Source organism: Lampetra planeri, chromosome 22, assembly GCF_965212315.1.
Source record: "Lampetra planeri chromosome 22, kcLamPlan1.2.h2, whole genome shotgun sequence".
NCBI classification, from domain to species: Eukaryota; Metazoa; Chordata; class Hyperoartia; order Petromyzontiformes; family Petromyzontidae; genus Lampetra; species Lampetra planeri.
The window spans coordinates 9,100,928-9,128,342 of NC_136128.1; the positions used below are offsets into that span (position 1 = coordinate 9,100,928).

Here is a 27,415-nt window from a genome sequence, read left to right on the forward strand (position 1 = left end):
GTAGAAGGGAAATAATATAAATAATACAATAAAATTCTCGCAACGTTTCGATTGCAACACAAGCAATCGTCATCAGGTGAGAAAACCACAGCAAAAAAAATAAAAAATACGCCACTTTTTTCTAATTTTCTTGCTGAAAAAAGTGGCGTTTTTTAAAATGTTCTTGCTGTGGTTTTCACACTTGATGATGATTGCTTGTGTCGCAATCGAAACGTCGTGAGATGTTAATAATTGTATTTTTATTATTTTATTATTTCCCTTCTACGTGACTTTACCGGAATACATTTTTCGATTTAAAGCTTTCGTGACTGCAGAGATTCATCTTCTTGGTTCTTTCGGTAAAGTCACGTAGAAGGGAAATAATAAAATTATAAAACATATTTTAAATAAAATTCTCACGACGTTTCGGCCACAACGCAAGCAGCCGTCCTCAGGTGAAGACCAGGTCTGTCTCCCTTCTACGTGACTTTACCGAAAGAACCAAGAAGATGAATCCCTGCAGTCACGAAAGCTTTAAATCGAAATTTAATATGCGAGTGTGTTCTCTAATCCGCGTGTTCCTCCCATCTTGCCTCTCAATGTAATTCTAGATTTGAAGCTTTCGTGACTGCAATGATTCATATCCTTAGGTTTTTTCGGTAAAGTCACGTAGGTAAAAACATTAAAAAAGTAGAATTAAGACATGTACATCGGGCCCTCAGGATGAACGGATACTCTGACCGCACTATCCGCCAAGCTGTCTCTCCCACCATACAGAAACAGCCACATGAAACTCCGACCAAAACTATCACGTTGCCATACATAGCAGGCGTGACCAAAAAGATCTCCAAAATTCTAAACAAACATAAGATCCAAGTCCGATTCAATACAGTGCATAAAATCCGTGATTTGATTCCATCTGTGAAGGATGTCGTTCCTGACTTACAGTATCCTGGAGTCTACAAATTGAGTTGCATTTGTGGTGATTGCTACATTGGAGAAACAAAACGTCATGTTTCTGATCGTGTCCGCGAGCACAAGTCAGATCTGAAACACGGCAGAACTGATTCTTCGGCCGTTGCCGATCATTGTTATAACTCGGTGGGCTCTCATGAAATTGTATTTTCCGAGACCAAGGTTCTCTGCAAACCTCCTGGCTACCATCAAAGGTTTGTACACGAAGCCATACAAATATACAAACACATACATAATTTCAACCGTGATGACGGTGACAAACTGAGTAATCATTGGAAAGATGTGATTAACCATGCAAAAAAGATTTAACTACACTTATTTGCCAATCTTATTTGACAGAGAACCATTACTGTTTTACCATGTTTAGTGGTGGTATTCCTGTTACAGGTTGAGTCACAAACCGCAACTCTCCATAAGGCTCAGCCTTTGTTATGCAGTCTATTCTTAGTCTCAAGCCTCACCTTACCATATTAATAATAAAGATGCGGCCCATGCCCCACCACCTTCTCCAACCATTATATAAACGCAGTGGTAACTCCTGAAATCTCTCATTTACTTGATACAGCTGTCGTGGCTGTGACGGTACCATCTGAAGACGGAAGCTTGTGTTGCCTCCGAAACGTCGTGATTTTTATTTTATTTTATTTTACTTTTTTATGTTTTCACCTACGTGACTTTACCGAAAAAACCTAAGGATATCTCAATGTAATCACAATAAACGTGCATCTTTCCACGCTTCTTTAAGCATCTATCAGGATTTATTTCACATTCCCCCCCTCCCCCTCGTAAACAAACCACGCGTTTTTTTTCTTCAACAATGTTCTCATAGCACATCGTAGGGTTCACTAGTACGTTATGCTCTCTGTAGTAGTGCTCATATATAAATAAATAATTCCCGGTTCGGTATGGGTTATCAGTATTTACGACCACGGCCGTTAAGTCGGTATTAAATGCACTACGTATGCATTGAAGCCATAAGTGTTAACCCTCTCCACGGAGCGCGATAACAGATGTACTTGCAAATATGAGCAGAACTCCATTAAGTGTCTTCACATAGAAACCAATGAGGCATATTTCAGTCCATCGACCGATTGCTGTTTACGTTGAGACAAGGCCGTAATTATAATATATATTGGGGGGGGATATGCTCAAAATGTCCCCCCCCCCAATATATTGCTATAAAATATAATTGCTATGCTTTGTAAATACAAACAACAATTTGATAAACCTTGGCCACAATATCTGGACTTGTCTTCATATAAATCAATGCATAGATTTATGTTTATATGATAGTGGTTATGGTTGTACTTTTTTCATCCCTAATCTCTGCCATTACATACAATGAAACAAGAAATGGTAAAAAAAAAGTAAAAACAGAGCAATGTAATACAATACACTATTAGACATTATTGTAAAAAATCTATTAATAGTTCATCCCATGTGTTCGTGAATTTTTAAATATTTTAGGCAGGAAATGAGTTTTCCAATTTCGATATTTTTCTGGGTTGGACCCCCCAGACACCCTGTAAGATTTGGTCCCCTCCAATGTTGACTCCATGGCTACGGCCTTGCGTTGAGAAGTACCGTAACATCGTAAGGACCTCCCGTACGACGAGCGTGTGTAACGCGCCTGACTCTGCTGATAAGCATCCCCTAGGTCGACTCAGCCTTAAATGTACCCGGTGCGGGGTGAAAACAACAGCACGGGGGAGACGTAAATCTGGCCCTATCACTACTCCGCTTACCGTGCGCCGTTCCGGCCATCATACGTGTCTGCTAAAAGCACTTGCCCCAATACCCCGTGCAAGGCTGTACAGGGGACCTTTGTCTGTGTATATGCGTGCGTGCGTGCGTGCGTGCGTGCGCGCGTGTCGTCTCGTGTGCACGTTCGTGCCAACGCCGTGTTTGCATTCACGTGGATCTGGAAAAAAGGCAGGGGTGAAAATCGATTGCAATTATATGACCCCGGGCAAAGGACAACCGTCACACCCTCCCCGAAACCCCCTGCACCCCCCCCCCTCTCTCCCTCCACAAAGACAAAGATCCCCCCGTATAGCCTTAACAGACTTTTTGGGGCAAGTGTTGTTAGCGATCACCGATGAAGGCCGGAACGGCGCACCAGGGGGTGGGGGTGGGGTGGCCAACACCACGTCTCCCCAGCGTTGACATTTGCACTCCGCACGAGATACTCTTTTGAGGCTGAATCGACCTAGGGGAGGCCCAGGACCGGTTCAAATAATCGTTACTGGTGTTGGTGGCCGTGAGCCGGAATCGAACTCTGGTCGCCGGGTTCGTAGCAGCGCAGCGCGCTAACCTCTCTGCCATCACCCCCCCCCCCCTCTCAACCACCTTCACCGCACCCCTCCGATCATGGACCAAACCACCATCACAAACAGCAAGTTCTCAAATGGCTAAATTCTCTACAAAGGGGATTTTTGCTACCACCACTGATGCCTGCCGCAGTGGAAACAATGGGGGCCGAGATGATTCAACACACCATCCCTCCCTCTGTCCACTGAACAGTACATATATATAGATATGTATATTCATATATTTATAAATTGGGTTATATGGCACAGTCGATCGGTAGGTCACGAGCCGTGTGCTCAAGTCTTGGTAACTCGGACTTCTTCCCAAGACGTCTGGCCCAGCGTGCCTGGGAGAGTGAACAAGATTCCCTCTAGAGAGGGGGCTCTCCAATGCTCCCTCTAGTGGAGGCCCTTTCGCCCGCAGTGGTGTGAGTGCTGTACTGTCTTCTTGGATCTTTCAGTAAAGTCACGTAGAAGGGAAATAATAAAATAATAAAAATTAAACATAATAAAATAACATTTTCACGACGTTTCGGTCATAACAGCGTCAGACGCTGTCTTTCCGACAGCCCTGTTCTTCACCTGAGGACATCATAAAATAAAATTATCACTACGTTTCGGCCACAACGCAAGCAGCCGTCTTCACCTGTGGACGGCTGCTTACGTTGTTGCCGAAACGTCGTGATAATTTTATTTTATGATGTTTTATTTTTAATATTTTATTATTTCCCTTCTATGTCACTTTACCGAAAGAACCAAGAAGATGAATCCCTGCAGTCACGAAAGCTTTAAATTGCCGTACTGTCGTTGCAAAGCACTGCACCGCCTGCCCGTTCGAGACTATTATTTTTAAACTTAATTTGGAGCTTTCGTGACTGCAGGAATTACTCTTTGGTTCTTTCGGTAAAGTCACGTATAAAGAGAAAATAATAAATTAAATAAAAAAAAATTATTTTATTAACATTTTTATTTTTAGCAGGTAGGGCTCCACTAAGCTTTATTTCAGACGCAACCTGGCTATCACAAATAATAGCCCATCGATGTGGCTTATTGTGTGGAAAATGTATAGCAGCCAAATGCTCTCGACGCATGTTTATACTAAATGTTGGAGAGAAAAACCGGAGGAGACAATCCACGCGACCACGGGGAGAACATGCAGACTCCAATTATACGGGCGTCGGAGTCGAGCCCACGACCTTCGTGCATACCAGGCGAGGGAGTTAACATCTCGCCACCGCGGCGGCCGAAATGTGGTGTCATCGTCAAACGTTCCTGGTGGTTGCGGTAATTTCTCTGTCTCGGTGGAATTTGAAGCATTGACTCTTCGATGCTTGATTTATGCACTTTTCAGCTTTGTCCCATTGCATTTGCCAATATCCATGATTCTGGCCCACGTGCTCTATAGCATGTCGTGCCCAATTTTATATATAGAGGTGAATTACAAAAAAAACGTTATTCCTTACATTGGCAACAGTGTGTTCATTTTCATTACTAAGCTCAGCTTTCCAAAAGCACTTCAGCCGCCTCCCGTCCGCTTCTTCGCGTGCAATAAAGAAGACCTATTGGCCGAAACGTCGCCAGTTATATATTTTTATTTTAAGTTCACAATGTTATTGACAAATACGATGAGTCCAACACCAATGGAGACTAGGCTCTAAGAAAAGCTGTCTCGGGTGTGGACCAATCAACTTCAAGGACAGTGCATATCATTATCAGAGTTGTTTCTTTTTGTTTGCATTTAGACTGCTTGTGTTGTGGTTATTGCAAACATGATGCCTTGTATAAAGGTGTCAGTTTTTGTACTAGTTGAAAGGGTAAAAACCTATCACTATATTTTGCCATTGGTAAAGGAGGTCTCATAGTGTAAATACGATGAGTGTTTGTTGTTGAATGTCCTTATGCACTACTGCCAACGCAGCAGCAAATAATTTGCCCTCTTGATTTAGTACTTTTGATCCCAGCCGGCGTTCAGTCACTACCCGAGGTATACAAACCCTGATGTATTTTCCAGTTGTATTCCTCCGACACGTATCTTCAGAGGTTCAGCGGTCCTCTATATATAAAAGTGTAATCGGTCAATTAATTAATGTTTACATGTGGGAGGAAGCTGAAGCACCCGGAGAAAACCCAAGCGTGCGAGGGAGCAACGCTCTATCCCCATCCACACGGAACAGGGAGTTTGCTGTACCGCCTTCTCCTGGCGAGCCGGGGTACGGCTCCTCGACCCCCACGGGAAGAAGGGAGTTTCAGACCATCTGTGCGGTGATCCACCAGCCCTGGCTGCTGCATCCACAGTGCTGGCTTGCAGGGCGCGGATACACAGAATAATTTAGTTTAAGCCGTCAGAATATCTCTGCAGCTTCTTGCACATCCAGTGAACCTCCGACTTCAATCGCCGCTGCTTCACGACGATGCTGACTTGGTAAGTGACTCCGATTCGACTCTGCAGTAAAGCATTCTAAAGTGTTATCAAAGTGTCCTGCTATACATTTTAAACTGTAAATATATATAGATAACCGTTTATCAGTTATTGCGAGCCAACTAAATATATTAATATCCTCCGTGTGAATGTAATTAACATGTTAAGAGTTTCCCATTTAATCTCTGCTTTAGAATAGAATACATATACGCGTTCGTACACGGGAAGTTTACAGTTCTGGTTGAGGCGTGACTACACAGAGATTACTTAAACCGACTGCCGTAGTCTTTCGATGAGTATAAGACGCACTGACCCCCAGCCGTGCGTCTTATACTGCAGGCAAGTGTTGCTTCGTGTCACTGCATTGGCAGCCATGCGCAGCGTTCACGGGGAGCGTGTCACTCTGCGTATCGTCTTATCGGCAGAACACGGCAGTGAACGATCATCGACGAATAACCACAAATCGCGCGATTATCTCGGCGTAAGATTATCTTAGGCCCAGCTGAAATTGGGCTATACTGTATCAGACGCTGTCTTCCCGACAGACCTGTTCTTCAACTGAGGGCGGCTGCTTGCGTTGTGGCCGAAACGTCGTGAGAATTAATTGATTATGTTTTATTTGTATTATTTTATTATTTCCCTTCTACGTGACTTTACCGAAAGAACCAAGAAGATGTATCGGAAATATCAAGACAGACTATACGTACTTGCTGTTAGCGAGCACCTATTAAGATCGGTACAACGCGTGAAAAGGGTTGTATGTGCAACAGCGCGCCCGACCGCCTTTGTCTCCCCAGCGCTGATTTTATATTTTTTTACACGTCGCAGCAGCTGCTCGCTTAAGGCTGAGTCGACCTAGGAGAAGCCCGAAACCGGTTCAGATGTTTGTCACTGGCGTTGGTAGCCGGGGTTCATAGCGCGTGTAGCTACGCGTACACGATGCACGTGTGAGTAGCATTCTAGTAACGCGTGCATTTTATAGCCGACGTGTGTCGTTTTCTGTATATTGTAAAGTTATATACAGCCGTAATAGTTATATATATACACACCCATTAATGATAGGCGTTAGCGCATTGAAACCAATAACACAGTGCCAAGTTTTAATGTTATCTCTATTTATTGCCCGCTATAAATCGAAATCATATTAACTTCACGGATTGCAATTATTGAACGTGTACAGAGAGTACTCGTGTACGTAGTAATTGGTGTGTAAACATGTTCAGTGCTGTGCCGACCGAGAGGCGATAGAAAGCCCAGAACCGGTTCAGGTAACACATGCATGTCTATTGCTGATAGCCGTGATGTGGAATCGAACTTGAGTGGCTAGACTCGTAGCGCAGGAGACGAACCACTGCACAAACGTCTCCCCCTGCACACAAATACAAAAGATCCCCATATAGCCTGAACAGACTGTTGGGGCAAGTGCTGCTGGCCAGACTCGTAGCGCAGTAGACTGACCACTGCGCAAACTTTAACCCCTACACACAAATACAAAAGATCCCCATATAGCCTTAACAGACTGTAGGGGCAAGTGCTGTTTGCGAGTAGCACCTATGAAGGCCGGGACGGCACGCGAGTGGTTTAGTGGCCAGCACCACGCCCGGCCGCCTGTGTCTCCCCAGTGGCGATGTTTACACACCGCACCAGGTACTCATTTGAGGCTGAGTCGACCTAAGGGAGGCCCAGGACCGGTTCAGATAATCGACACTGGTGTTGGCCGTGAGCGGGAATCGAACCCGGGTCGCCGGGATCACAGCGCAGCGCGCTAACCGCTACACCACCGCTCCCCACGCTCACACACGTACACACCACACAAGTACATGCACGCACATACACGCCACGGAGAGCAAGGGTGTTGTACCGTACCTCGACATTTTCGCTCAGGTGGCCCTCTCAGCAGGAGAGCGAGGAGGTGGCGAGGATGGTCGCGGGTTAAAATCCTGGATAAACTCAGCCCATCATCACACCGGGGCGGCGGCGGAGGGGTCGATAAAGTGAGTACACACTTTGTGGGGAAAGTCAACCGTGCTTGTTCTGTGGAGAGACTTTCGCCCACCATAGCAATGTGGAATTGATACCAAGATGCTGGGGTCGTTTGTCATATATCATCCTACCCCTTCCCTAATATCCACTCGCGTTCGAGTCGCGACTACAGGCGTCGCCTCTGCGCTGGTGGCGGCAGCGATGCCGCTGGGACATCGCAGCCACGCCAGCGGAATATTTTTGGGAGTCGATATGGTTCAGATTGCGGTCTCCCCTCTCCTTAACTTCATCGAGACGGTTGCTGCTGCTGCTGCAGCTGCCGCCGCTGCTGCCACTGCGGACTCGTGGTTGCAATGCCACAAATTCGATCACCCGGCGCGGCCGTCGAAGCACGAGGGCGAGTGTGCAATCACCACCTCCACCACCCCGGCCTTCCGCGAGACGTCTCTGTCCGGCCAGCAGCATACACGTGGCTACAGCGTAGCACTTTCGTTTGGCAAGTCGTGTGCGGTGGGCCAAAGTGTGGGTATACTCCAGCGTCTTGCAAGACGTCTCTGGCTAGCATGGAGGGGGGACGGCCAAACATGGGTGGGTGGCCAGCACCACGCCTGGCTGCCTTTGTCTCCTCCAGTGATGATGTTTACACACCGCAGACAGGTTACTCATTTAAGGCTAAGTCGACCTAGGAGAGGTCCAGGACCGGTTCAATTGTCAAAGGTTGCTGGTTGCCGTGAGCGGGAATCGAAGTCGGGTCGCCGGGTTCGTAGGGCAGCCCGATAAGCGCTACACCACCGCTCCCAACAAGAGCATACTCACTCACCGACCCGCTCGCTCATCCACTCACTCACCCACCCGCTCGCTCATCCACTCACTCACCCACCAGCTCGCTCATCTGCTCACTCATCCACTCACCCGCTCACCCACCCGCTCACTCATCCACTCACTCACCCACTCACTCGCTGAACCGTTCGCTCACCCGCTCACTCACCCACCCACTCGCTCACCCACTCACTCACCAAACTGCAGGTCACATGACGTCTCATTCTGCTTCATCTTTGAATTTCCATTTCTACGGCCACTTCTTCCCAAGTTCTGATAGTCTTACGCAATTCAAGGCACGTAATTTCCACGATTATCTATCTATTCCAAAATGTATCGTGCTGTTTGTTCCTGACCGCCTGGCATCTTGGGGCCTTTAAATCTGCGTTCCACAGATTTGGAGATTGGCACCTCCGATTAGCACGTTTGCCTGAGCACGGTGCGAAAGAAATTCAACGCACGTGCACGAAAGTTGACCTTACAAAGGAGAATGCTTACCGCTTGCCAATTTTTCTAAGTTCCAATGGAAAATCATTTCTAAGTTTGCCAGTCATTATCGCGTCTCAAATAAACAAAAAGGACGCTTTGAAGTTCATATTTCCAGACGCGTGTTTTCAAAACGAATTCGCGTCGGATATACCGCATTCCCCGGATTATAAGAGGCTCCGGAAAATCATACGCAGCCGGTGTCAATAAAGTTCTACAAATATGGTCACACGAAGACGTGTCAAGAACCAGGCATTCTAGATTGGAAGTCAGACACACTTAAGCGGTTGTGGTTTCGCTGCGTTGTCCCCACCTGAAGACAGACTCATGTGTTGCGCCCGAAACGTCGTGATTTAATTTAGTTGTTTTCATCTTCAAGTTATTTTATTTTTTACCTACGTGACTTTACCGAGTAAAGAACCAGGCAGATTGGGCAGGTTTATTCAGTAGGTAGGTGGACATATACATATATATGTAGGTGTGTGTATATAAAAATGTATCAGGTAGGTGCTGTGTGTATATGTGCATGCAGAGACCGGTTGAGATGTTTGCTACTCGTGTTGTAGCTATAGCTAGATAGGCAGTTAGTTAGATAGGTGAATATGTGGGCGTATCGATAGCGAGGTAGGCAGGTGTAGCGAAAGCGTGTAGCTAAGAAGGTAGGCGTGAAGGAATGTAGCTCGCTAGGGAGTTAGGTAGGTTAGTAGGTGGGCCATCAGGTAGGTGGACAGGTAGGCAATCAGGCAGGTAGGTGTATAGGTATAACGAGGCGACAACCATTCGGGGCGATACGTTCTCTCAACTGAATCCGATACACGCAGAGACATCGAGCGGCTTCCGATCGCTCACAGTGTCCCAGTACCCGCCTCTCCCAAAGCACGTGGCCTCTCCGTCCACACCAAAGATCCCCCGTGTAGCCAACGCAGGCGGCTGGGGCAAGTTAGCACCCTACGAAGGCCGGCACGGTGCCCGATGGCCAGCACCACCGCCCGGCCGCCTTTGTCTCCCTCTTGTCGATGTTTTGCACACGGGTGTGGAGCGGTGGCGCAGTGATTAGCGCACTGCGCCACGAACCGGTGGGGCCAGCCGAGTTCGATTCCCAATTTTTCAGTGACGATTATCCGAACGGGTCTTGGGCCTCCCCAAGGTCGACTCAGCCTTAAATAGTCATACATACGCACAGCCACACACACACACACGTGCACACAGCACCACGAACGCTCAGCGCATGCGCGAGTGTTTGCGAAGTCCTTTATTGCTACAAGGGGGGGTGGGTAGGAGGTGCCTGTGAGAGTCACAAACACGTTAGCTCGTTCCTCCACCTCCCAGTTCCCTCCCGCCCCCCCTATCCCCCGTCCTCTCTCTCCACGCACAGACACGCGCGCGCGCGCACAGACACACAGAGAGACACACGCACAGACACACAGAGAGAGAGACACACACGCACTGACACACAGAGAGACACACGCACAGACACACAGAGAGACACACGCACAGACACACAGAGAGAGACACACGGGCACGGACACACAGACACACACGGACACACTGACACGGACACGCAGAGACGTGGGCTGAGAAAGCGTCGCGTACCGCAGATGCTGGCGTAGCGAGGCCGGGCGCGCTCACAGGCGGATTGTGGGAGGTAAGCCTCGCGGCGGTCGCGACAGCACCACTCACGTTCGCGACATCACACTGTTACGCTCGGTCGCGACTGCTTGCATAGGCTCGCTTGCATGCCTTATGATGTCAGCCACGACGGCCAGAATCTCGGAAGCCAAGCGGGGCTTGAGCCTGGTTAGCGCTTGGATTGGAGACTGCCTGGGGAGATATGCAGGCACTCCGCGCTGCGTGGTGGCCAGCGAATGACAGCGCAGTACGATATAACAAAGGATTCTTGAATCTGTCTGTGCGGAGTGCGCTACCCTTCTGGTGCGCGCCGTGACATTTCTCATCGCACTCCTCGCGCGCGCCTCCGATTGGCGCGTTCGGCTACGTGCGGTGCGAAAGAAGTTCAACGTGCGCTGACGTGTCACGAGCACTCGTGAATAGGCCATCCTGAACGAGAGTCTTGAGGCTTTGTTTGTTATTCTTACTTCGCGTACCTGCATTCCCTCATTGGTGTCCACTACATTGATCAATGTACGATGACTTAGCGACACACGAAGACAAACATCTTCCGTATAAGCTTAACAGACTGTTGGGGCAAATGTCGTTAGCGAGCAGCACCTATGAAGGCCGATACGGCACACGAAGAGGTGGGTGGCCAGCACCACGCCCGGCCGCCTTTGTCTCCCCGGCGGCGATGTTTACACACCGCACCGAGGTACTGATTTGAGGCCGAGTCGACCTAGGGGACGCCCAGTACCGGTTTAGATCATCGATGTTGAGCGGGAATCCAACTTGGGTGACGCACAGCCACGTACGCACAGACTTGCATAGATACACAAATACACACGCGCGGATAAACACACACACACGCACAAGCACTTAGAGACGAACTCACACAGAAGTCAGAGCCTGACTAGACTGTAGGCTTCAAGCGGTGTTAGCAAGCGCCTATTGCAGTCGGACGAGGTCGTGGTGTAACCCAGCAACCACCCGCGACCACCTTTGTCTCCCCATCGCTGATGTGTGCACACCGCACCGGGTATTCATTTAAGGATGAGTCGACCTAGGGGAGGAGGAGGAGGAGGCCAATCGCCGCTTCGGGTAACCGTCAGCGAAACGTTGTCCGTGAACGGCAATCGAACTCGGGTGGCCGCGTTCGTAGCGCAGCGCGCTCACCGCTCACGGGAGCGATAGAGAGAGAGAGAGAGACGGGACCCTGGCACGCCGTGACGGGCATCGTGGTGGCTTGCTTAAACCATACTTCGCCACGACGGTGCGTCACCACACATTCGTTGTTCATCGATGTAAACCGATTCTCTGCGACACGTGTCCACAGTGAATCTTCGCGGCGGACAGTTTTGCTTTACGCATTTCTGCAATTCGTATCGTCAATTTGCCTACGTTGTGATATGTTTCATTAGATTCGGCGCTTATTTTTTTTGTATACGCGTGTGTGTGTTTAACTCCAAAAATAAACAATCCTTCATCGATTAAGGCAGTCGCCGTCACTTGAGCGGGTTTGGTTCGCTTATCGTCAAGCTCGCATTAAGTCCCTTCTGTGCGTGGCTACAGTGTTAGCCGATCCTTAGCACCCACGGTAGGGTCTGTAGTTGTGGCACGCGTTGAGCGGTACGATATCGTTCTATCCACGTTCTGGGAGCCACCGATGCTTCGAAAGTCGCTTCTCGCGGGGCCTCCGGCAGGTGCCCATACCCCGGCTCGCCAGGAGAAGGCAGTGCAGCAAGTGGATCCGATCGCCATCTGTTTGCATCTGTACGGGGATGGGGGGGGGTAGAGGGTTGCTCCATCGCGCAAGGAGTGGGTTTTTCTCCGGGTACTCCGGAATGCTCCCACTTTGTAGCACGAACGCTCATCCATCATTTGGCTGGAATCATCCAGCCAAAACATGGCTGGGAACGTCCAGCCAAATTATTGCAGTGTTAATCAGGGCGGCCGCTGGGCTCGAACCGTGAAACTCTGCAGCAACAAGTGGTGAACGCGCTACCGCTGGGCCGCGTCACTGCCCAGTGGCTCGCGCACTCCGCTACGAACCTGGCCACCTAAAGTTCGATTCGCCTGCCATATAGTTGGGGAGCCGTTGTTGTATTCAGTGTTCACAAAGTGTAACATCGAAACGATCTAAATATTGGGTTGCAGAACGTTTCATCACTCTGAGGTTTCTCCCCAACTTCGCCGCAGAGTCAGCTGGGCACATGACCCATTCATGGGAAGGAGGAATTTGTCGTGGTTTGATTCGATAATAAACACACTCAATGCTTGGAGGAAACATATACTAATACGTTATTCTATAATAAATACAAATGTGCCATGACGAATGGTCCAATTTTAGAATGTCAGTTATTATATTTGTTTAATTTAAGGCCACAGTGTTACTGACAAACGTGTTGAGTGTTATTGTTAATTGTGCACCACTGCCAACGCAGCAGCGGCATCACAAATTAGTCCGATTACAAAATCGATTCAACGAAAACACGTTAGTAGCTGCAGGGGGCTTACACGCGAACTTGATTTTATGAAACATAACGGCATACGTTGTATATTTTACATTAATTCCCACGATCGATTCGTTTCTCGGGAATCTTAAGAATCGGTTTTGACTGCTGCCGTATTCTTACAATTACAAGACACCTCCGATTAGTACGACCGGTTACTTGCGGTGCGAAAGAAGTTAAACTAAAATGATACAAATCTTGTCAAAGACGCACGCACGCACACACAAGCCTCCCAAATTATAATACGCACCCACCCCCCAAACTTTAGCTTGTTTTAAAATACAGGAGGGGGGGAGTGTGCGTCTTATATTCGGGAGCATACGATAATTGACGAGTCGACGCATAGTTTCATAATTAAAGTACTAAATAACCACCCACTTTCAACTCATGGTCACTAACAAACAGTTACTGTTTCCCGTGAACGACATTCATTGATTCGTTCACCCGTGTTGAGGACTCGGTCTGCCACACGCTCACCGTTTCGTCTCATCCACCACTGTGTTCAACCACCACGCACAATGTGGGCCGCAACAACTCACCCTGTCACTCACTCAACCTCTCACTCACTCACCCTCTCACTCACTCACCCTCTCACTCACCCACTCACCGCACTGCGAGTCCCAGCAACTCACCCTCTCACTCACCCTCTCACTCACCCTGTCACTCACCCTCTCACTCACCCTCTCACCCACTCACTCACCCTCTCACTCACCCTCTCACCCACTCACTCACCCACTCACTCACCCTCTCACTCACCCCTTCACTCACCCTCTCACTCACCCACTCACCACACTGCGGGTCGCAGCAACTCACCCTTTCGCTCACTCACCCTCTCACTCACCCTCTCACCCACTCACCCTCTCACTCACCCTCTCACCCACTCACCCACTCACTCACCCACTCACTCACCCTGTCACTCACCCTCTCACTCACCCTCTCACCCACTCACTCACCCTCTCACTCACCCTCTCACCCACTCACTCACTCACCCTGTCACTCACCCTCTCACCCACTCACTCACCCTCTCACCCACTCACCCTCTCACTCACCCTCTCACCCACTCACTCACCCTCTCACTCACCACACTGCTTCTTGGCCACTCTTCTCGAGTTGAAATTTCCCAACCACCTCGTCTGTCGCCCTCCTTTCCAGACTCCCCCCAAGTCCTTACAGACACCGTTGCTTCATTCGAGAAAGCGTTACACATCTCTGTGCACAACGTAAACGGTGCTGTTGGTTGCCGGCCGCTTGGCGTTTCGGAGCTGTGCTCAGAAAATTGCGATTAAGCGTAAAGAGACAATAATCAATGTGTCGCGTGTTTAGCCGTCGCGAGAGTAGCCGCCCCACGTGTGCTCGACACACACACACGGCGTGGTGTATATTATTATGCCCACGTTTATCTCGAGTGCCGTCTTATCGCTCGCAAAGTTATCATTTTCATAATTGACTCGCGTTTCTGAAAAGCGGCAATAGATGGTGATAGTGAAATCTGGCCGGTTGAAGCGGGGGGGGGGGGGTGATAGTGGGGGGGGTATACATTCTGTAAAACACCGTCTCCAGTGATACAGATAATCTGTATACACACACTACACACAGATACTACACCGTTTAGCCTTACGGGATCGGAGGAGAGGGCGCGTACGAGGTGGTTGGTTGGTTTCAGTTTCAGTTTTCATGTATTAGGTGTAGCCCTGTGAGCCATTCGGCTCTTGAATCGGGTGCAACCGCAACAAACAAAAACAGGGACAAGAAACATCTTAAAGTGACTACGCGCAACATAAAAATCCATTAAAAAAAACATGCAAAGTCTCCCAACTCAAAGCACTTTTTTCTAAAAAGTGTAGGGGAAAACCCAGAGAACCCTGAGAAAAAATTATCACGCGACCACGGGCATAACGCGCAAACGTACGACGGTAAAAAAACACGTTGAGGCCAATCACCAAATCACGCGGGATTAGCGCTCAATCGTGGTGATGCTGGACGAGTCGCTCACAGAACTTGCCCCAGCCAGCAGCGTCTCACATGTCTATACGGGGGATCTTTGTCTTTGTGCGGTGGTCGTAATTACCCCCCCCCCCCCCAAAAAAACACATCACATTCGTCGATCACACTCGTCGAATATGAGATGCGCGTGTGTATATATTTATATTTAATAATAGGCGACGTTTTAAGCAAGGGTCCTTCTTCGTGGCACGCGTTTAACACGTGCTACATGAACATCAGGCCAGTGCGCTCAAATAATTGACAAATTACACGTGTTATTAATAAAGGGCAGCTGCCCGAAACGTCTCCTGTTGGATGTTTATTTTCCCTTTCGGGCAGTGTTATTGACTCGCGCGTTGAGAGTTGGGGGTTGGTTTTCTTTTTCGCATGTGTGCTTAAGCGCCACTGCCAACACAGTATCGCAAACAAAATGCGTTTAATGATCTACAGCTCTTTGTCAATCCACTGCTGGATGATAAGCCTTGCCATGCCACGTCACTGGAGGCGCATGCTACACGTGGAACATATAAAGAGGGTCATGTTAATATGCACACTCTCTGTATCAAAGACAAAGATCACCGGTATTGCCTTCACAGACTGTTGGGGCAAGTGCTGTTAGTGAGCGAAACCCGTGAAGGCCCGCGCGGCACACGAGGGGTGGGGGGTCAGGACCACGCTTGGGCTCCCCTTTGCCATCCCGGTGGTGATGTTTACACACCGCACCAGGTACTGGTTTTAAGGCTGAGTCGACCTAGGGGAGGTCCACAACTGGTGCAGATAATCGTCACCGATGTTGGCCATGAGCGGGAATCGATCGCGGTCGCTAGGTTCGTAGCACAGTGCGCTAACCACTGCACCACCGCTCCCCACACAATATATCTGTAATACGTGAACACGGGATCTCTGCTTACCATAGACACGAAGGAATTTAACTTAATAACTAAGACAGCAAATATATTAATTATCCAATTATGTGCTATGAAGAAGGGTCATTGCCCGTAACGTCGTCTATATTTTTAAAGCAAGTGTTATTGAAGAATGTGTTGAGTTTTTTTTGTCGTAAATATCTCGCCCGTACCCACGGGGTCTTTGCATTTGGATGCGGTTATTGAACAACGCAGGGTCACTTGCGATGTATTATTTCTCGACGCGATACGAGTTACAATTTCACGATATGACGATTATCTCAATATCAGCTTTCCATAAATCACAATTGATTTGTGGGTTAGGCCATAAATTATAATTGGCACGTTAATCGGTGCCGCTGCGTTGGCTGTGTTACCACCAGAAGCAACATTAACTCACAAAAGACAACTCAACATATTCCACCGTAAAGTCACGTAGGTAAAAAGTATAAAATAAATTAAAAAATAAATAAATTAAATCACGACGTTTCTGAAGAAGGACGCTTGTGTTGCGCCCGAAACGTCGTGATTTAATGTATTTGTTTTCACTTTTTATTTTTTATTTTTACCTACGTGACTTTTTGCCGAAAAAACCAAAGAGAGTCACGAAAACTTCAAATCTAGAAAGAATTCCACGGTAACACTGTGGCCTTAAAAAATACATAAAATATACTAGCTGACGTTTCGGACAACGACTCTGTGTGTGTGTTTTTATTAATAGCAATTGGCGCGTCTCTTACCACTTCTGTTTTCACACCGTGAGCGTTTCATTTGTTTGGCTGTGTTGGGTGGCGGGTGGTTTTTACGACACAAATATTATCTCGATCATTCCGTGTGGCCTGACCCAAAAAAAAAAATCAACCGTGAATCGTAATCCTGGCTGCGACGGCATCCGCGTTACACATATATGTATCTCTGGGGTGACGTTCTGCTCTTCTTAATGTATTCATCGTAAAGATCGCTTGAACATTATTGAACTGCAAGTTTACTCAACTGAAATATTTTTAGAGACATTTTCTGATGGCGATGCTGCTGATGTTACGTTGGCATATTCTTTAGTTCTTTCGGGTAAAGTCACGTAGATAGAAAAATAAAAGTAAATAAAATAAAAAAACAACAATCAACAACCGAACTCAACACAACCATCAACAACACTGCGCAAGCCTTACAAGACAACACAATATATAAGGGACGACGTTTCGGGCAATTAGGGACACACAGGATTATATTCTTTTTAACGAATCGCATAGGGTAATATTTCACTTGTGTTAACAAATGTTCAATTAACATTAACGCATGATGCACGAATTCTATTTTGGAATTAATTTATTACTTAAAAATATAAATTTTACAGCTGCCTTCCTTAGCATACAGAAAAACGAATTGAACCCGTTCGTCTTAGATCTTTTCTTTCCATTGTTAAACGTCATCTGAAAACGAATAAGAAAAATAGGCGTTAACGGATAAAACATGACCTTAAAGAATAACAATTTAAATGTTTTAATGCCAGTGCTAAAATACATACATGAAATAACCCTTCGTGTACTGACTGTTGCGCCACGCTGTATGGCACGTGTGTTCTTCACGATAATTGTATCCAGGCCCCAGCCTGCTTAGCCTGCAGCATCTGATGAGACTGGGGAAGCTTTGTGCGCGATTTGTTCATAGGCAGCTGTAACGCTGCGTGAAGATCTTGCCGTTAAAGGTTAATTTATTAAATATATCGGCACGTAGTCGACGGATTATACGACGGTACCTGCCCCACATCCCTCGGTTTTAAAGAAGTGGAGGTTGAGGTGCGTCTTATAATCCGGTGGGAGCGCGCGTGTAATTTGTGAGACCATAGGTTTTTTTTATTTATTTTGGAGTTAGATCACGTAAATATAAATGTGTCGTTAAAACCAACACCACCCGACTCACCCAATTAGTCAGGTTTGTCACGTAAACAGAACATGCCACTGCGTTACTAGCACAACAAAACACCGCTGTGCTGTACTAGCAACGAATTGGCACGTTTTATTTACGTGTCAAACCTTACTAATTGGCTGTGCCGGGTGGTGGCGGGTTTAACGACACGTTCATATTTACGCGATCTAACCCCCCCCCCCCAAAAAAAAAAAAACTTGTATTATGGAGAATATTTGGTCTCGAAAGCCGCGACTACTGCTGCTTGTCACCGCTTGTGAGACCAGATTTGTCTCGCTTCATCGACACACTCTTTCAGGCGCGTCACGCAGTCGGGGGCAATGTGGTAGAGATCGTGCACGTGTGTGTGTGCACGTGTGTGTGTGTGTGTGTGCACGTGTGTGTGTGCACGTGTGTGTGTGCGTTAGGGGACGCGCACTGGAAGAATCGTCGGGGGCGAGCGTCTTTATAAAGCGGTTTAAAACCCGGCCTCAGGTATAGACCGGCCTCAAGTATAAAACCCGGTCTCAGGTATAAAACCCGGCCTCAGGTATAGAACCCGGCCTCATGTATAGAACCCGGCCTCAGGTATAGAACCCGGTCTCAGGTATAAAACCCGGTCTCAGGTATAGAACCCGGTCTCAGGTATAAAACGCGGCCTCAGGTATAGAACCCGGTCTCAGGTATAGAACCCGGTCTCAGGTATAGAACCCGGCCTCAGGTATAGAACCCGGCCTCAGGTATAGAACCCGGTCTCAGGTATAGAACCCGGTCTCAGGTATAGAACCCGGCCTCAGGTATAGAACCCGGCCTCAGGTATAGAACCCGGTCTCAGGTATAGAACCCGGTCTCAGGTATAGAACCCGGCCTCAGGTATAGAACCCGGCCTCAGGTATAGAACCCGGTCTCAGGTATAGAACCCGGTCTCAGGTATAAAACGCGGCCTCAAGCAGGTCGGGGAACGCGTGTAGACGTGGCGGGTCGAAGTGCACTTCCCGTGCAGGAGTCACGGCGAGAGTCTGTGAGTGTGTACTGTGTGTGTACTCTGTGTGTACTCTGAGTGTGTACTCTGTGAGTGTACTCTATGTGCGTACTGTGTGTACTCTGTGTGTGTAGTCTGTGTGTACTCTGTGTGTGTACTCTCTACTCTGTGTGTGTACTCTGTGTGTGTACTCTGTGTGTGTACTGTGTGTGTTCTCTGTGTGTGTACTCTGAGTGTTATGTGTGTACTGTGAGTGCATTGTGTGTGTAGTGTGTGTACTCTGAGTGTGTACTCTGAGTGTGTACTCTGTGTGTACTGTGTGTACTCTGAGTGTGTACTCTGTGTGTGTACTCTGTGTGTACTGTGTGTACTCTGTGTGTACTCTATGTGTGTAGTCTGTGTGTACTCTGTGTGTACTGTGTGTACTTTGTGTGCACTTTGTGTGTGTACTGTGTGTGTACTCTGTGTGTACTGTTAGTGTGTACTCTGTGTGTACTCTATGTGTACTGTGTGTGTACTGTGTGTACTCTGTGTGTACTCTGAGTGTGTACTCTGTGTGTACTCTGAGTGTGTACTCTGTGTGTACTCTAAGTGTGTACTCTGAGTGTGTACTCTGTGTGTACTGTGTGTGTACTGTGTGTATACCCTGTGTGTGTACTCTGTGTGTACTGTGTGTATACCCTGTGTGTACTGTGTGTACTGTGTGTACTCTGTGTGTGTACTCTGTGTGTACTCTGTGTTTGTACTGTGAGTGTACTCCGTGTGTGTACTCTGTGTGTACTCTGTGTGTGTACTGTGTGTGTACTGTGTGTGTGTACTGTGAGTGTACTCCGTGTGTGTACTGTGTGTGTACTCTGAGTGTGTACTCCGTGTGTACTGAGTGTGTACTCTGAGTGTGTACTCCGTGTGTACTCTGTGTGTACTCTGTGTGTACCGAGCCTGAACTCTGAGTGTGTACTGTGTGTACTGAGTGTGTACTGTGTGTACTGAGTGTGTACTTTGAGTACTGGGTGTGTACTGGGAGTGTCTACGATCTATTGTGAGTGCGTACTCTGAATTGTGTACTCTGAGTGTACTGTGAGTGTAGCCTTGTCTTTGTGTACTGCGAGTGTGTACTGTGTACTGTGAGTGTCGCCTTGTCTTTGTGTACTCTGAGTGTTGTACTGTGTCTGTACAGTTTACTGTGAGTTTTGTACTGACTGTGTAATCAGTGTACTATAGAATGCACTGTGGGGGTGTATAGTGATGTGTGTACGATGAGTGTATAGTATCTGAACCGGTCTTGAGCCTCCCCTAGGTCGACTCAGCCTCAAATGAGCACCTGCTGCGGTGTGTAAACATCGCCACTGGGGAGACAAAGGCGGCCGGGCGTGGTGCCGGGCACCCACCTCCTCGTGTTCCGTTCTGGCCTTCATTAGATGCTCGCTAACAGCACTTGCCCCAACAGTCTGTTAAAGGCTACACGGGGGAGCTTTGTCTTAATTTTGTCTTGTACGTTGAGAGTGTTGTACCGAGGGTGTTATGCAATTGAGTTTTGCAATATGACTATTATATAACTGAGGCTGTTACGCGTTGAGTGTTGTGATATGTGTTTATACATTGAGCGCACGATACAATGGGTATCGTGCTCTGTAATGCAATGAGCGTTGTACTACGAGTGCCACATGCATTGACGCACTCACTGTGCTACAAACACGGAGATCCAACGCATATCGCCGAGTTTGTATCGCAGGGAGCCGTTCCACCGCTCCCCATATTGTACAATGTTTACGGGGATAGAAAAAAACCCCTTGGTTTCGTAGAACGCGTGTTTCGGCTATACGCGGTTAACGTAATGAGCTCTATTTTCCGGAAACACGACTGGGTGATGTTTCGGCCATACGCGGTTCCACGTTGCTAACATTAGACGTTAGGCTTCGCGAGACGCCAGAGTGCTACATCCGTTGTGTATACAATTTATATACAAAGATCCACAATTATAGCATCAGTTGACTTGTAGGGCAAGTCAATTGAACTGTTAGCGAGCTCCTACGAAGGGGGGTGGGTTGCCAGCGTAACGCCCGGCCTCCTTTGCCTCTCTCTCTCTCTCTCCTGGTAATGTTTATGTACCGCACCAGGAACTCATTTGAAGCGAAGGCTAAATCGACCACTGCGCCACCGCTCCCCATACACACACACACATCATCCGTACGTGCAAACACACGATCTCTAGATGCCCGGCCGTAAAGACGCAGACTCGTCCTGCGCTGGGCCACACCGTCTTTTACTATCGCATGTTACACGGGTGGATGTTATAGAACGCCCATAAAACACGATGGTTAGTGTTCTTCATCATCAGCAGCAGCAGCAGCAGCATCGTTATTAGCGGCAGCCACGCATAGCGCACGATACTGGCAGTAAAACAGGGCTGGCCAATTACCATTGCCGACATTGGCCCTGGAGTTTACATGGATAATCATTGTAATTGAGAGCAATAGAGCCACAGTCTAACGCAGACTCTGCTTCGATTTAAAGCTTCCGTGACTGCAGGGATTCATCTTCTTGGTTCTTTCGGTAAAGTCACGTAGAAGGGAACTAATAAAATAATAAAAATAACACATAATTAAATACATTTTTATAATATTTTAAAATAACAAAAATAAAACATAATAAAATAATTTTATTATGTTTTATTTTTATTATTTTATTATTTCCCTTCTGCGTGACTTTACCGAAAGAACCAAGAAGCAGACTCTGCTACTAATTAATTGACAATCAAATCTCACTTCTTGGTCGTGGCTGAGTTATGGTTATATGCTATATGAAATTCGTTTAATATGCAATGCAATGTGCCAGCAACGTTGTAAAATGTTTTGTTTATTTCACACTGCCATCGCGCAATGATAGCAAAAGTTTCGCTTGCTGGAGGGCGGGACAGAAGGACGTTCACTTCCAAAGGATGTGCTGGGTGTTTAATATAAATCAGTTTAATTAGTAATCATACTTCTTTGGTTATTGAAGGGGTTTGTCCCTTGCTCAATAGCTTACTAATGCGAATTTCATTTCATTTTATTATGTTAAATTTTTATTATTTTATTATTTCCCTTCTACATGACTTTACCGAAAGAACCAAGAATATAGCTTACTAATGGTGTAACTATTTACATGCCCATTAAAACATATAGGTGTAAACTGGTCACCAGAATTTTTTTTTTAAGATGTAATTGTCACCAGGCCCCCAATGGTGTAAACAAATCCAGTCTCCAACTCGTATCATACTTTCTGCCTCTCTTCTGGCCTCGATTACTGTTGTGCCATTAAGAAGGGCCGTTGCCCGAAACGTTGCCAATTTCATTTTTGTCTTCTTCTTATAAAAGCCCACGGGGTTATTGAAAAAAACAATTGTATGGAAATGTGTATCATATATGCTCCGAACTATAAGACACACTTTCGCCTTTCACGGGGGGGGGGGGGGGGGAGGAGTGCGTCTTATAATCCGATACTTGTGCGTACGCGACCAGATTTGTATAACTTGATTGTGATACACCCGGCACAATGTTGAGGTGCGTCTCACCTTGCGAAGCTTCGTCTTGCAATCGGGAGAATACGGTGAACGGTTGCGCGCACACGCACACACACGCAACATTGACTGCCAACGTGACATTACACAGCGGTGGGTTCGCGTGCTGCGGTCTGAAATCCGGCAACTTGAGTTCGATTCCTGACCACGGCTAACGTGAGTGGCGAGTGATACCTGATACGGAACGGAGTCCGCATTCACCGACCCGCACCGACCAACGTGGTGAAGTATGGTGAAGCAACCCCCCGAAACCGACACCATCCAACAATGTAATAAATTATAATAAATTATATATATACATTTACCTATAAACATGCGTGCCCATATATGTGTGCACACACATACATCAGTATTCATACACATGCAGACATCACAAATTCGCATCGAATACATATATAGGCGATTGATATATATTACATGAAACTCAACATAATCGTCAATAACGCTGTGGCGCCTTAAATGTATATCTGATAGTCGACGGTTCGGACAACGGCCCTTCTTCATTGCACACAGCGAGGTAGAGTGAGAGTATGCACCTGTATGAATGTAATCATAAATAGCGCTTAAGTGCGTATATTTGCGAAATATTACTTCGGAAACATTACACGGAGTTAGTTACTCGCCGGGAAAAGTGAACTCCAACACAAACACGGGAAGGAAGCCGCTCGCACGATTATTGTTTTTGATTAGCGACGCATTTCCATAAAGACAAAGACAAAGCCCCCCCCCCCCCCCAAGTATAGCTCACGTGGACCGCAGGGGCAAGTGCTGTTAGCGAGCACCTATGAAGGCCGGCACGGCACACGGGGGGGTAGGTGGCCAACGGCACCACGCCCGGCCGCCTTTGTCTCCCCAGTGGCAATGTTTAAGCGCAACGCACCATGTGACCCATTTTAGGGCCGAGTCGACCTAGGGGGTGGCCCAGGACCGGTTCGGATGATGCGTCACCGGTGTTTGGTGGCCGTGAGTCGAACTCGGGTCGCCGGGTTCGTATAGCGTAGCGCGCGAACCGCTACACTACCGCTCCCCACAATACAAACACAGGCACATGTCGTATGTTAGAATTGCGCGGGCCCGGCCGTATTTGTCTCCCCAGTGCTGGTGTAGCTCCAGGATAGTTTCAGAATTATTCGCCACTGATGTTTGCCGGGAGCGGGAATCGCTAACACTCAATTCGCCAGGTCTGTAGCGCGCAGTGCGCGGTATACACTATACACACACTATATATACACACACACACTACATTAAATATACAGTATTGTGTTTATACACCCACTATATACTCTCACTGGCAAAATAACCGTACGTAAATGGTACCCATACGGTTCGCCGATTGCGAGTTGAATATTTAGTTTTTACAACACATATATTGCACATTTAACGATGCCTCTGGCCGCACGTTAGCAGGCACTGTATTTATTCGTGTATGCATTGTTTTACTATGGGTGTTATCAAGGTCCCCCGTGTAGCCTGTAACGGACTGTTGGGGCAAGTGCTGTTAGCGAGTAGCACCTATGAAGGCCGGCACGGCACACGAGGGGGGAGGGGGGGGTGGCCAGCACCACGCCCGGCCGCCTTTGTCTCCCCAGTGGCGGTATTTACACATCGCACCAGGTACGCGATTATAAGACGCACTCCCAATGTTTATTTAAAATAGTTATTGGGGGACTCGTCCACACGTACGGCAGAGTATTAATAGCGCGTTCTCTGTATCGAAAGATACACACACATGGGTTGTCAAGTGCAGGTTCCAACACTCGGTATCTCTGGCCTCTCGATGAGCTCTGAAGAAGGGCCGTGGCCCGAAACGTCGAAAATTGCCGTATATATCTTTTTTTACTTTAAGGTTACCGTGTTATTGAGCAATGTGTTGAATGTTCAGTCAATCACTCAGAACAGACGTACAACAGCGTGTAACGAAGCATTGCCCCGATCCACAAATATGCAGCGGTGCTGATGCACCACTCCGCTTGCTCCTTGACGCGGTTGTCTGGCTTCACCACCCGAATGTGAAATCGTAGTCGTTGCTCTGAATCTGCACCAGCAGCAGCCGCTGTACGAAAGAAGAAGAAAAGTAAGAATATTAAAACGTGATTGTCCGCTCTCCGGGCCAGTTCATGCTGTCTCGAAGTGAAGCGTGCAGTTTGGAGAGAGAAAAAAAAGCATTCTCAACCCCGATTGTCTGTACGTTGCTCAAGCTTGTACAACTTTTGGGTTTTCGAATAATGCACGTCCTGAAATGGGAAACAAACATTCAATATTGAGTACGAAAATCAATCGACACATTCGTCAACATCACTGTGGCCTCTGAAGATTAAAAAAAAGTATAAAATGCGACGTTTTGGGCAAATGCACTTCTCCACAGCGCGCATTTGGCCCACCGTCGTTCATAGAACATCATGTATGTGCTATGTAGATAGGCCATTATTTGAAACGTCGCCTGTTTTACACATATGTAACTTTTAAGGCCACAGTGTTATTGACGAATGGTATTAGAGTGATAAGCTGTGTATATGTAGAACTTCTTCCGCACCGTACGTAGCCAACCGTGCTTATCGAACGTGTGCCTGCTGGGGAGATGATTGTCACATGGCAGGATCGAGCGAGGTTTAGGTTTTTAGTTTGGCGCAGGTAAAAAAAAACCCCATTGCAGCAATAAATGTTCACATTTTGGCGACAGAAACCTGGTTACTGAAGCAAAGAAAGGACGAACAAAAACAATCCACAAACAACTGGGCACGGTCGCGTTCCGAACGGCAAGGTCTTGCGTCGACATGGTTGATTGACGTGGTGGCAGCCTGGTGAGGCCTTTATCCAGCAGTGGATTGACCATGGCTGATGCTGATGATTATGACACTTGCTGTACGTGCAGACACAACCACTCGCGATATTTATATATTTGTTGTATTCTTTCTCCGACAGATGGAAAAGCTGTGATTCTCAAGATACTCCAAACGCAAGTTGCTCTGTACATATATATTTTTCTATTCAAATCGCGGTAATGTTAACGCTTCCATATTAATCACCAGCCACGTACTTTGCGCGCTGCGTGGAAGCGATCCGAATAATCGTCACCATCATCGCCATCGTCACCACCATCATCACGCAAGTGGAATGACGCACAACGGAAGCCGAGTGAAGCCAGAGAACTCTCCCTACTCCATCCCCTACCCGGGCAGCAGCCCCCCGACCTTCTCCGCTTTCTCCGTGGCTTCGACCATCAAGTACGGCGACAAGCTCATCGGCGGTGGCGGGGGTGGCCTTGGCGGGATGGGCCCTTCCCGGGACGTCATCCCCTCGTCCCCTTCGCCGAGCTCGTCCGGCCCGGGCGGGCCAGGCGGCGACGCGGAAGGCCCGGGCAGTCCGGCGATGACGATGAAGGAGCGCTATGTCCACCACGCCGCCCACTCCTGGATCCCCGCCGCGGTGGCGCCCGGCCACTCGCACATGGGGGCCTCCTCCCAGATCGGCGGCGGCGGCGGAGGAGGAGGGCACGACCCCTACTTGTTCGACCGCTCCGCCGGCGGCTACCTCTTCTCGGCCACCGGCGGGCAGGATCCGTCGGCTCCGTCCGCGTCCGTCTACCCGGGGCTCGGCCTGCAGGCGCCGGGCGTCGCGCAGCCCGCGCCGCCCGCCTACTCGCACGGGGACGGGGCCTTCCTCCCCGGCTCGCCCTCGCCTGTCTACGTGCCGAGCGGCCGCGTGCCCGGGTGCATGCCCTCGGCCTTGCCCCCGGGCATCCCCGCCGCGTACCTGCAGAGCGCGGCGGCCGCCGCCGCCGCGGCCGCGGCCGCCGCGGCCGCCCAGCAGAACATGTGGGCGTCCCAGGCGGGGGACATTCAGGCGGGACAGTACGGCTCAGCGGCGTCGGTGAGCTCGGCTCACTCCTCGATGTCGCCGCGCTTCACCATGAGTTTCGCGCCCAGTCCTCCCTGCTCCATCGCCGGCTCGGTCGCCTCCTCCCTCGGCGGCGGCGGAGGCGGCGGAGGCTCCATCGGGGGCCCCGGGCAGATGTCTGGCTCCGGGGGCGGTCCGTCTCGCTTGGAGCAGAGCGCCTACGGCCTCAACGCCCTGCACGCGCGGGGAGATCAGTACTCGGCGCAGCTGGGGGGCCGCTCCCTGAACGGGGGGTACGGGAGCGCGTACCCTTACGTGGGAGCGGACGTGGGGTGGCCCCCCAGCGCTTTCGACAGCCCCATCCTCCACAACCTCCACCACGGAATGGGCGGCCGGCGACCGGGTCCCGTGGGTGAGTACCGCGGTGCGATGCACACAACAACGTCGTCACCCATCGCCCATCGCGTAATGTCGCACATCACACAGCATCGTCCCACATCACCCATCGCACTACATCGTTGCACATCACCCATCGTACATCACGCAACGTCGTGAGAAAGTGCAGGGAGTCCGTGTGTCAGTCACAGCGCTTACAACAAGAACGAATTATTTGCTGCTGCGTTGGCAGTGGTGCACAAGCACGACTAACAACACAACTCAACGCATTCGTCAATAACAACATTGTGCCAACTTAAAAGGTAAAATTATATAATAGGCGATGTCTCGGACACTCGCCCTTACAACGGATTGCCGTGTCATGGCGCGATAGAGGTCATCGTCATTATAATAATAATTATTATTATTATCTCAAAGTAGTTTTGGTCGTACAGAGCCAAGTAAGGATTAATTTTGACCAGAAGACGCCAGGGACTTACGCTATCGATTGTGAGTTATGTACGACTGATGACCTATTTGACCTAGGTCAAAAAAATTGCGATGAGAATCTTAAGCGTTGCTGACTGATCGATCGCGATGAGTGAGTGTTGCACCTAATGTACAACGAGTGACGCTGGCGACGTGTCAGGGAATGGCCCTGTGATGTGCTATGAATGGCCATTGCCCGAAACGTCGCCTGTTATATTTCTGTTAAGTGTGCCTGTGCACGACTGCCAACGCTGATCTCGACAAGGAGAATAAAAGCGTCACGCAA

The 27,415-nt window shown here is 48.5% G+C and overlaps 1 protein-coding gene across 3 annotated transcripts in view; it reads left to right on the top strand.

Annotated features, from left to right (window-relative positions):
• Window positions 1-27,415, top strand: part of LOC144724984 (transcription factor GATA-4-like) — an 88,897-nt gene that overhangs the window by 31,254 nt on the left and 30,228 nt on the right. For 2 of the 3 annotated variants that reach the window (XM_078604363.1, XM_078604365.1), the window contains exons 1-2: window positions 10,389-10,615; window positions 25,351-26,677. In XM_078604363.1, coding sequence (XP_078460489.1) covers window positions 25,543-26,677 — 1,135 coding nt within the window. In that variant the 5' untranslated portion in view covers window positions 10,389-10,615; window positions 25,351-25,542. Of the gene's footprint in view, window positions 1-10,388; window positions 10,616-25,350; window positions 26,678-27,415 lie in introns of those variants that run through there. The other variant, XM_078604364.1, reaches the window with a different exon arrangement.